Here is a 12,598-nt window from a genome sequence, read left to right as displayed (position 1 = left end):
ATCGACTCGGGATACTTATAAGATACTACCATGATTTTTTCAGATTTTTTGGTCCAAAAATAAATTAGGCCAAAAACCGGCCTTACCGACTCTCCCCCTTTGAGACAAAGCTGGGTGAGGGAAAGGGAGGGGAGTTGTCGAGAAAGTGTTTGATGGAGGTAGAAGAGAGGAGAGGGAGGGCGATCGAATTAACGAGGTGGGAAGAAGAAAGGAGGGAGTTCTTTAATTATAGAGAAATAGAAGACGGGACTGGAGTAAACTATGAAGAATTGGAAAAAAGGGAGAGGGAAAGACAATTAACAGAAAGATGGGGGGCGATTGAGGAATAAAAATACAAGAAATGGTATAAGATGATAAAAAAGGAAGGGATGCCAAAGTAATAATAATAATAAATCGGTGGCTCAGTTGGTTAGACAATCGGACTTCACCTCAGAGGTCCGGGGTTCGATCCCGGAGCCGGTACCTCTAGAAATTTTTCAATGTACCTTTACCGAGGTTCTGGTGGTTCGGAACCCCCCTTAAGCTGTAGGTCCCTCAATCGTGTACTTGACTGCAACCCAGTCCGTCAATGATGGAGTAAAAACCAGGCTTTGTCCAATATGTCTGGGCAGAGTGCTCTCATCACATCACTGGATTGCATTATAAAAATGCGTCCGTGACTGATGATATATACCGGGACAGCCCCGTGCAAAAATGATCAAATAAAAAATCCAACTCTAACCAAAAAAAAAAAAAAAATGCCTTCGACTTGTTGGGCAGTATAAGCCTGTGACAACATTACAACACAGAAATGTTTTTTATAATAATAATAATGATATAAGTAAAATTTAAAAAGTAAATGATAAAGTAAATAATAATTTAAATGATTTTAGTGGCGATTATAATTATAATAGTAACTCTAATATACCGTTAGAAATATGCTATATTTTATTAACTTATTAAATATCAGTATTTCAAAGAAGAAAAATTCTTCATGTAGGGATGATTAAACAAACATCACGTGCGTACTATACTACTATCCAAGACAGATTTATGTATAAACATCTTCAGTAAACGTTAATAACTTTCACTTTTCCATACACATATCAATATGTAGAAGAATATTGTACGAAGTCTAAAGAATTTGGTCTGAAGCAACCTTGCATTACACTTTTAAGTGGTTTCACTCGACTCAGGGGTGACTTCCCATATCGAGGCCTAAATCTTTATACATCAAAAATTTTAATACGTCAATACACGGAAAGAAATTTCCAGAGATTAATTCACGGAAGCGCGAGATTTTAGAGCTACAATTTTTACGCGCTTTAAAATCTCGGACTCTATAATATAAAAGCATAGCATTCGAGACCTGAGAGCAAAGGAGCGTGATCTAACGCTTTAACTTCGAGACGTTGAACAATCCACTTTTGGGGGTAAATACTTCATACCATGATTTTTATGATAAAAATATTCATGAAAAAATAGTTTGTTCATAAATATAAAATAGAGGTTGTTCCCCGTTTGGCCACAATTAAATCTTTTATGTAGAGCTTCTTATAAAATTTTTTTTTTAATTTTGTTTCATTAAAAAATATTAGTTAGGTTTCGAGTTATATTAGATAATCCACTTTTAGAGGCGAATTTTTTCACCCCTTCAATACAACTATTGCAAAAAAATTGTAATTCATTTGCATTTTTGTAATTCACATTCTGTTTACACGTTTAATAAATCTTAAGAAAAAAGTTTATTTTTCACTATTTACATGTGATCCATACTTTGAGGGGTGGCTAACAGTATTTGCGGGTGGTTAGTTGGAAAATCCTGAAACACGTCAATTCAAATGTTCGATACTGTAAACGAATATGTTTTACCTAATTTTTTTTAATTCATAGCCTGATTTTTACGATAAAAATATTCCTAAAAAATTGGGTCATAAATATGCATACCATTTTAGGTTTCTTATCAAAATTAAATGATAATGAAAGTCTTTTTTATTAGTGATGTAACCTAATGTCCAAAAAAATTAAATCCAAGACAAAATAATTAATTCTACGATCTCTTTTAAAAATCACTGCTTTTTGTGGGTATTTAAATTTTATGTAGCTACTTTTTACCGTCACATAATTGTCTTTCGTCATTTTTTCATCATTTAAATGGTAATCTGGTATTCTAAAATAGTCACAGAAATACTCACAAGCAAGAGTGACGGCCATTTTTCCAGTGTAGACGATTAACAAAAGTGACCCGTAGCAATAAACATAATTAGCAAAGACGCCATCGGCTCGGTATCCGCTTCCTCTGTAGAGATAACCAAAAATCACACCAATCAACAGGTGACAAAGGATACGAACGACCATTAACGTGTAATCTCTTTTTAAGCAGATCAACTGTCTTTTGTAGAGTAGATAACATTGGGCCAAAAATCCGGCAGGTGGAAGAGGTTTTTCATGTGGTAGATCATTATCAGCTAATATCGAAAGAAAAAAATAGTTTGTTAAGTATTTAATTACTTTAAGAGGTATCTAATCTTTCTTTAGTAAGATAGTTACCATCCAACGATGGTTTTAAAGCTGGGAAGATTATCTTTTTTGAAGTATCATTTGCAACGGCTTCAATTAACTTACTTATTGAAACTCCATATTCACCAATCGTTACCTCCAGTACTGAAACACAAAATAAATAAACAGGGTAAACTTATGTCGATTTACTTTGTGGCAAGTGATGTCATTTTTAAATTCAACGAATTCTAATTAAGGATTTCTGTATTGGATAATGTTAAATTAGATAACAAGATATAAAATTTTCATTAAAGCCGGTAAAATTGAAAACTTTAAATTTGTAGTGACGCCAAAAATGAGAGGGCTTCGCAAATCGATTTCAAATTAAAATCTTGAACTTTGAAACATAAGAAATGAGATATCAAGTGCAAAATTTGGAAAAATAAATAAAAGGCACTAAGGATTTATCATTTATTTGTTATAATAGCATCATCAATCGCGCGCTATGCTTAAATACGAGCTAAAATTAGATTCTGAGGTCTGATAACAATGAAACGAATATTATAGATTTCAAAAAAAATCTATAATGAAATCTATCATGAAGAAATTTAAAAATATTTTGTAAGATTTTAGAAATCTTTTCAAGTTTTAAAATACTTTTAATCTCTTTTAAAATTTTGCAAATCTTTTGAAATTTTCTTCAATTTTTTTCAATTTTGTCTTCCAAATTGTTTTTCAAAATAAAAAATCATAAAAAATGTTCCGATAAATCATAAGAAAATTTCATTATTATCTTGAAACCTTTCAAAATTCTTAAAATACTTGTAACTTTTTTTCGAAATCTACAAAAATATACATTTTCCTTACATTTTTTTTAATCTTCTCAAGATTTAAAATATTTTCGTTTTATTAAAAATTTCAAAAATTTAATACCTTATTAAACTATTCAGTTTATTTAAATTTTTTAAATCCTACAAAATTAAAAAAAATTGTCTTAAAATATTTCAGATTCTTTTTCAATATATTTTCAAATTTTAAAAACTTAAAATTAATGTTCTTGAATAAAACCTAAATCATTACAAAATTTTCCCAGAAAACTTATGTTCGGTCATCAATTGCAATTAAAATTTTCTCTCTTATCAATAATGCTTAGAAAAATTTATAAATAAAGGTTAACATGTTTTTTTTAGAAATTTATATATTTTTTAATAGATGACAAACTGAAAACAGTCACTAAAAGTCATATAGCCATATAGTAGAATAAAAAATATATTTATAAAAAGAGTCTTAGACCGAATTCTTAGAACACATTTATATGGCACTAGAGCACACAAATCTTTTTAAAGGATTATATTATGGTTAAAATTCAACTCGCCTTGCATTTTGCAATATCAGTATTGTTAAATTCATGCAAAATTATGTCAATTGACCATTTAATCGTAATAAGATAGAGATAAAAAGCAACGTATTGATTTGTAAACATCATCCTATTTGCAGAGTAAAAGTAAGGGAATATTAAGTACATGTAAACAGTCTATGAATGAACTCATTTCTCTATCGGAGAACACTTTCCTTTTTTCAACCCAGATATTTCCTCTTTAAATCATAACGATGCAACATTATCGATAAGTAAAATATCGCGAAATACGTGACAATTTCAAAGAGAAGCAATATTACGGATTCGAGAATTGTTTTTCCTAACTTCGTAAAACGATCAAACTAAAAAAAAAGAAACAGTTCCCCTGGTTTAGTTTAATCTTAACAATTAATACACAATTATTTAACCTCGCCCTCTACAAGCTTCACTACCCATGGAATAATTCCATTCCATTCATGAAAAAAAAATATCATGAGTCAACAAACTATACACTCAAATTTGTTTCTTGTTTTAAAAATAATGAACAATGCAAAAACACAAAAACTCTATTATTAATAAATTTATACGTGCTTATTAATTTATTTGTAATAAAATTTAGTTGTTCTGAGGGGTGAAAATTTTCGACAATTTTTAACATTTTTTATAGTAGATTTTGTATTCAAGGAGATAAGTTACTTACGAAAATCAGCCGGGTTGTGATAGGGTGGACAATGAGCTCCAACAGAAGCTAAATGTGGTACTAATGAATGTATAGGGCCTCTATATATACAGTGACCCTCGGCGACAGCATACAGTTGGTCAAACATTTCAAAAAGAAGAGCACTGGGTTGGTGAATCGTACAGACAATTGTACGTCGTTCAACTCTTGCCAATCGCTGCAAGAGAGCAATGCACTGGCTGCAGGAAGCAGAGTCTAGACCTACAAAAAATGAGAAAAAATCGTCTGCATCATGAACATCAAAAATCGAATTCGAACTTAATCTATATTATTTATTACACACTATTTCTAGAAATTAAATATGTTTACAATTAATTTTAACAATTTCTACGAAGGCGGTATATACTTAAAATAAAACATTTTTTACCAAATTTTGTATCTTTTACATTTTTAGATTTCATTGTATGAAGAACTTATATTTCTGATAGCTAGTTTTTAAAGAAATCCTAGATTCAAAGTCGTTAAGATTTTCAAAAAGATTCAAACTTTTCAGAATTTAATTCCAAATATCAGAATTTATAAACAAAAATAAGCTTCAAAATCAAAATGAATGTAACTCAAAAAAATCTAGAAGCTTTGAAATATTTGTACTCATGAAACTGAAACTTGGAATTATGACGTCCGAGTTTATGACCGTCTGAGAAATGAAAGCCATGGAATGTGGTGATGTGTGGAGCAAGAGAGGCTTGCTCGGTAAAGCGTGACAAAGAAGCAGGAAGGCTGCACTCTCTACGCATTAGTTGCATCAGGTTACTTCATCGATGCAAATCCAACAGAAACGATTCACGCGCCCCTGCCTGTTTACGTTCGAAGTGTCTCGATTTATGTCCAAGGACACTGCCAGCGATGCCCGAAACCGGACATGATTCCAATTTCCAGTATAATTAAGAATTTCATTAATTAAAATAGCGAAATTGAACAGTACCTATTCCAACTTTAGATTTGAAGTGTACATAGTCATCACTATTCTCTTTAAAAAGGCGAAAATGTACATTTATGCCAAAATTAGTGACAAAAAAAAATGTAGCCAGTTAAATAAACTTCTGAGTCAATAATTATTACCATGTCATTATTTGTTGAATGATTCACACTATTATAATTATCAAACAGGAAAAATTCCCACTGCCTAGAAATTTAAAAGTTTCTAAATTTATTTTTTAACTGAATAAGGTTTTTATATTGAAATTCGAAGTATTTGGAAAAAAAAAAGAATTTGAAATTATAATGGCACGTAGACGATATCAAACATATTAGCACATTTTTAAACCTTTCACCTTCTACATCAGTTTCTCAATATATATAATAATATATATAATTGTTCAAATACTTAAAGAGCTGGATTATTAAGTTTAATATGTTATATATTAAATTTCATTAAAATTACCTCTTTAAGTTCAAATTTAAAGTTGTTTTATTTAAATAGTTCAATTTTTCCATACTTAGGTTTTCAAGTAGTAGTTTGAAAACATTAATAACTTTAAAATAATTAGTAGCAAACCTGACCGAAGTTTTGACATTCTTATTCTGCGTAAGAACAGAACCTTTAGAAAAACAGTAAATTACTTTGGATCGTAAATGTCAGGAGTTGCTTTATTATTCTTTTATTATCTACCTCTGATTGATGTCAGTTTAAACAAACTCATATTCGAAAAAAAATCTGGCGACAATATTGATGAGAAATTACAATCCATTCACTATATTCAAAGAGTTTGAACTTGTGCCTAATTACAAAGCGCCTGAAGAAAATGTAATATGAAATTCCTTTCACAATATGTCAAACCATTAACGTCAAGACATCATATAACAAAGCAGACAACCATACGAGAGATCCATAAGGTCTTTTCTGCGACAAACTTCTTTAAGAATCGAGGACACCCTTTGAGATTGCTCAATCAGATGTATTGCTTTGAATATTAAACTCTAAACTAGTAAAGAGGAATGAATCTTCAGGGGCCATCCATAAACTGCGATGCCACTAGGAGGTGTGGGGGGGGGGGGGGGGGGGGGGGGGGGGGGGGTGTCGCGCCAAAAACTACGGTTGGGGTAAAGGGGAGAAGGGTAGTGCAAGTAAGGTTACGAACTTAGATAACATTTAGTAAGTTTCCTAATGATAAATCATATCATCCTAATGCTGAATGATGAAATTGAACTATTGCTAAAAACATTTTTTAAGATTCATCTCTTTGGTTGAAAATTTTTAATATTCTATTTTTATAACAATCTTCTTGGTGGAGAAAAGATATACTTTAGAGAAATTTGTCTGAAGTATGTCATTTCCCAAAAACAAGATTGTTATAATTTATCATTATCTCAGACAAAAAAAAACACCAATATCATTTCAACACCATCGATTGGAATTAGGTATATTCTATTTTTAGAAAATTAATCTTCTTGGTTAACAACCCATCTTTTGGATGCAATATTGAACTCTCTTCTTGAAAATTTGTTTTTATTAAGATTCATAATTTCAGTTGAAAATTCATCTCTTTGATTGCAAATTTATTTACTTTTTATAAATTCGTTTTTTTTTTTAATGAGATTCAATTTTTTAACTAAAAAATGTAAATATTCCATTTTTAGATCAAAATTTATATTTTTCATTAAAAATTGATCTGTTTTACTTTAAAATTCAAATATTTTTTTCTGAAAATGAAATTCATTTGTTGAAAATTTACCTTTTTGACATAAAATTAATCTTCTTGGTTGAAAGCTCCTTACTTTTAGTTAAAAATGCAACTGTTTGGTTTTAAATAATTTGTTTTGGATAAAGGTTTAACTGTTTTGTTGAAAATTGGTCTTTTTTGTTGAAGATTCATCATTTTAGTTAAGAACTCATACTTTTATATAGGAAATTAAACTTTTTTGTTAAAAATTCTTCGCTTTAGATTGGAAATTAAACAATTTGGTTGAAAATTTAAATGGTTGATTAAAAATGGCATATTCTTATTTAAAATTCATAGTTTTTATTCCAAATTAAAATAGTTGGTTCAAAATTCAACAATTGTTATAAAAATTTAACTATTTGGTAGAAGAGTAACTTTTTGTTGAAAAATCTATTTTTTAATTGCAAATTTAACTAGTTTATAGACAATTCGTCTTTTTCATGGTCTTTTCAGTTCAAAAATTTAACATTTCTCGCCGTAGTACTGAAAATCGTAATTTTCATGTTATCACAATATATGGGCGTCCGCAAGAAAAGGGCCCTTATGATCTGTATAGAGTTTCAAATGTAGGGGCATTTAGCCAGATAAATAGCCCAAAATGAACCCTCTTTATCGACTTCTTCCAGACTATTTATTATGATCTGGATATGAGTTTAGTCTCAATTAATTCACTGTAGGTCCCACTCAAACCCAAAAACAATCATTTTAACCTGAACTTAGAAAAACACAAATATCTCCTAAACTAAAACTGGCCATAAAGGCCTTTTCCATGCGACGCCCATACATCAAACGTTTGAAATGAAATCTACAATAACTTCAAAGTTCTAGAATTTAAACGATAAAAACTGAAACATAAAACCGCAATCAGCTTTACCCAGGCCAAACGACGTGGACGTAGTAGGTTGTATGGGCTAATTTTAATTTTCGATTTTTAAATATTTGTATGAATGTGGAAAAAGTTTTAACATTAGATATGGAGTGAAGAAAATTCATCCACTGCACTCTCCACTTTGCTTGGACCAAAATCCTAGACTAGATAGAGCATTGTTATTATCGATATAATGCAAGCATCTTATGCACCAAGACTACTTAAAGCAACAGTTGAATTTTCTTCACTCCATATTTAATGTTAAAACTTTTATCAAACTCCTAAAAATATTAAAAAATAATAAATGTAATACATTGTACACTTTTTCTTAATTTCACAATGTTTTGAAGTAAAATTAAAATTTTGCCATATAACCACTAAATGACGACGTTGGACCTGGGTAAAGCTGGAAGTTGTTTTATGTTTCAATTTTTATCGTTTAAATTCTGGAAGTATAAATTCATTGCAGATTTAATTTCAAACATTCGATATAATGTGGGCGTCCGCTTGAAAAGGGCCCTTATGGCCATTTCTATTTTGGAAGATAATCACGTTTTTCTAATTTGAGGTAAAAATGATTATTTTTCGATGTGAATGGAGGAAATATTATCAATAGTATCACACTTTCAACGAAAATTTGGACAAGTTTTTGATCATCCGAGTTTTTAATTTTTTAAATTATAATACTCATAACTTTTTCAACAAAAAACCTCGACAGATTGAAAAATACATGTCATCTTATTCCCTTTGAAAACCAACATATTAGAATAGAAAATGATTCTGTGAGGGTATGGTCTGTCTGCGTGATTTGAAATTAATTCGGTCAAGAGAATCAATATACAATTGGGAAAAATCTCACAAACGTGGTTCACTGTAGCCAGGAAATGTTGGATCAAAATAATCCATAATACATTGCCATAAATATATTTTCATAATGTATTGCTGACATAAAGTTGTTTCTCTTAATACTGTGTAAATGGCCCTTTTAATTCTACTATAACAATGGTGCGTGCGACAAGAAAGCGCCCCTGCGGCGCCAGGCCCAACAGGACTCGACTACACTACTGATTAAATTTTGGTTTGAACTTTTCTTCAACTTTTGATAGAAAATATTTTTTGTTTGGATATATAATTAATTTGTTGAAAATTTAATATATTTCTACTTGACTTCTTAGGAATTGTAAGTGTTTCATATTGAATTCAATATGCTATTTACGTTAATTTTATTTAGAAAAACTTATATCCCTATTTTCGTGAAAAATTTCTCGATTTCCTCTATTTTAATAGAATGTTGGGTTGCGTAAAAATTTCCCCGAAATGGGTAATATTGTTTATAGACGGCCGCTTACCAGTGGTAGGTTCATCAAGAAATAATACTGATGGGTTGCTGAGAAGCTCCACAGCGACGTCTAATCTTTTTTTTTGCCCGCCTGATAGCCGGCCGCACAAGGTATCGTAGCTCTGGCTCAATCCAAGAATTTCCAGAAGTTCTAGAACCTGTGATCAAAAACCACCGTCTTAAATTAATTAATGGACATTGAACATCGATAAAGCACACGTGGAGCTAAGGAAACTATTGTACAACTTCAGAATGTTCTGCATAATTAAGCACGTTTATCGACCATTCTTTTAGATGAGGGTCATACTATCAAGCTGGTGCGTGTTCTATGTATGTGCCGTTCTCCTTTTAATCATAGCAATCGAAAAAGTCTTTTAAATAGAATAAAAACATACGGAAATTTCTTTATCATTTGACTGACGGAGACGTTTGCTATCTATATCAGTAAGAACGTGACATGCAAGCTTAAGCTCGAGTCCGATGTTTATTATTGGCAATATTTTTATTGTAACATAAAGAGAGTTGATCATTTCTTATTCTTCGAGAACTCCTGTGAGAAAAATAATGAAAAGAAGATTTACTGGAAGTTTCGTTATTTCTTCCAAGAACAATTTTTTTTATCTATCAATACGCGTATTTTCATCATTTTTTTCTTGTCAGAAATTTCGTCATTCATGATATTTTATAGAATGACACAATTGAGCACATAATCGACCAAATCTTTTCCGAGAAGGCTAGACATATCAAATATCAATCAAATCACCCACTTCCGGCGAAATCTCGCGGTTGTCCTTATGACAGCTTTTTATTCATAGGGTGGTTCACACAAAAAATTGTTTTTATTTTTCGGCGACCATATTGCGACAGCCTGTTTCACAGGGTGAAACCTCCTAAGTTAAATAAACTCCTAAGTTATTAAGATTTTTAAATTGTAAAAGCCACCAGGTGACGATTTAAAAAAAAAATCGCGGCCATTTCCCGGTTTACAACAATTTTTCACGGTCAATAAAATTAAAAAATCGAACTCTTAATGTTTACAAGTTTTTCATTTGAAATAATTAAGATGTAAGTGCAAATCAAAGCACTCAAAGCAGAACTCTTGAATTTTAAACTATTCAAATTAAAGCCAAAACATTTCTTTATTCAAACGCTAAATAATGTACACGTGTAGAATGGAAGCTTTTAACACTTTTCAATCAAACAATTCTAAATTAAATGCAGTTAAACTGAAAAATGAACCATTTTAAACTGTTATCAATTGTACAGTTTAAAAATTCAAATTTACCTGATAAAATATATAAATCCACACTATCATTTTCAATGCTCTAAATTAGAGGATGAATCAATGAATTTGTACATATTCAAAATTACACCATTTCATGCAATTTTATGCTAAAACATAAAAAATTGAATAACTAAAAGTTTTTTTTAACTGAACACTTTTTAAATTGAAAGTTAAATTATTTCTTTAAGTATTTTTTAATTAATGACTATTCCATTTTAATTTTAACATGACAAATTGTCTTCGTTTCGAAATATTTTGAAATATTCTCTTTACATTATTTTATCAAAATAAAAAATAATTCAGAATGTTTCCAGGAATCTCAAGAAATAATTTTTAATATCTTAAATTTTTCTTTTAAGTTCTGCAAAATAAAATAATTCCATTAAAATCATGGAGATTCTTTTTTGCAAATTTTGGAAATCATGAAGATCATTTTTTGAAAATTTTCGAAATCTTGTGAAATATTTTTCAATATTCTCTTAAAATTTATTTTTCAAAATAAAAAATCGTTTTTATTTTTCCTACAATCTTAAGAAAATTTGGCTTTTATGAAAATTTGCACAATTCTTAAAAAGCTTATAAATTTTTTGTTCGGAAGCTATGAACATCTACATTTGTTTTAAATTATTTGAAACCATTTCTAGTTTTCAATTAACTTTGAATCCTTTCAAAACTTCTAAACTTCTTTTAAAATTACCCGATTTTTTTCTATATTAATAATGGTTCAATTTTTATTAATGCACAAAAATTCAAGAATTTCACTTTCAAATTATAAATTACTTAGACAGTACAATTAAAATTGTAACTTCAATGTTTAAATTTACCTTTCTGAAAATTGTATCGATTCAAATCTTTCTATTTCAAATAATTAAGTTTAAGATTGTTTAGTTCTGAATATTTAATTCATAATTGCTCGTTTTAAATGAAGAGTCAAATATTGCTAAGTATTAAATAATTATTCATGTTTCAAATTAAAAAATGTTCTAATTGAATAGGTTTAAAATGCAATGTTTTATATTTGTTTGGCTACATTAATTTATTTACATTTAGAGTTAATCAACTAAAAACGTTTATGTATCAAAAACTTTCGATTTCGACGTTTTTCTTTTTTAATTATAATATTAAATTCTTAAAATAAAAAGTGTACGCTTAAAAATGAAGATGTAAAATGGAAAATTTTCGACGTAAAAATTTTTTAAAATTATTCATTGTCAACTGAATGATAACATAAATTATAATCATATTCAATAATTTCTAAAGAAAGAGAAAAGATACCAACAATATTTTAAATAGCATTGTAGCAACGTGTGATATATAATTTTTAATATTTCAAGTAATTGTACAGATTTTTTAAATTCTGAAATCACAGTTCAAAAATTAACTACGCTGACATTTCGGGGGTTTTCTCGGTCTAAGAAATGTTGGGCAATCAGCTATATTCCATTTTTCTCAATGTTAAGAAAAGATTTCAGCAAGAACCAACAATAAAAGGATATGCAAAGGATGATGAAACACGTCGGAAGTTGACATAGGCTTTTTTTGCTCTTTGGATCGCATGCGCTAAAAATGACAGCAAAACATTGTAAATTAACACACCTGAGTGTGTTTATAGGCAGCACTGATAGAGCAGCCCAGTTTGAGGTGAGCGGCAAGAGTCATGGCTTCTCCCACTGTAAGTCTCGTTCTCAGTAGAGAGTCTTGTTGTATGTAGCACGATGTTCTTCTCCACCTTTCACTGTGTGGTACACGTTTTTTTCCATTCACTAGGATTTCTCCGGTTACACCTTGAACACTAGAAAAAAATAGTTCGTTAGTTTCAAGACTTATATCCATTTTCTCATATTTATTTGTGACCTCCTGACAATTAAA

General features: G+C 29.8%; 1 protein-coding gene across 3 annotated transcripts in view; it reads right to left on the bottom strand.

Moving 5' to 3' along the window:
* LOC117168669 (ATP-binding cassette sub-family G member 1) overlaps nucleotides 1-12,598 on the bottom strand; it is an 82,532-nt gene that overhangs the window by 6,092 nt on the left and 63,842 nt on the right. For all 3 annotated transcript variants that reach the window (XM_033354337.1, XM_033354336.1, XM_033354335.1), the window contains exons 4-8: nucleotides 12,326-12,521; nucleotides 9,455-9,602; nucleotides 4,536-4,775; nucleotides 2,530-2,643; nucleotides 2,175-2,447 (exon numbers count right to left, since the gene is read on the bottom strand). In XM_033354337.1, the coding sequence (XP_033210228.1) occupies nucleotides 2,175-2,447; nucleotides 2,530-2,643; nucleotides 4,536-4,775; nucleotides 9,455-9,602; nucleotides 12,326-12,521 (971 nt within the window). The remainder of the gene's footprint in view (nucleotides 1-2,174; nucleotides 2,448-2,529; nucleotides 2,644-4,535; nucleotides 4,776-9,454; nucleotides 9,603-12,325; nucleotides 12,522-12,598) is intronic.

This window comes from Belonocnema kinseyi, chromosome 3, assembly GCF_010883055.1.
Source record: "Belonocnema kinseyi isolate 2016_QV_RU_SX_M_011 chromosome 3, B_treatae_v1, whole genome shotgun sequence".
NCBI classification, from domain to species: Eukaryota; Metazoa; Arthropoda; class Insecta; order Hymenoptera; family Cynipidae; genus Belonocnema; species Belonocnema kinseyi.
The sequence above is the reverse complement of the archived record's forward strand: the minus strand, read 5'-3'. Positions and strand labels throughout refer to the sequence as shown.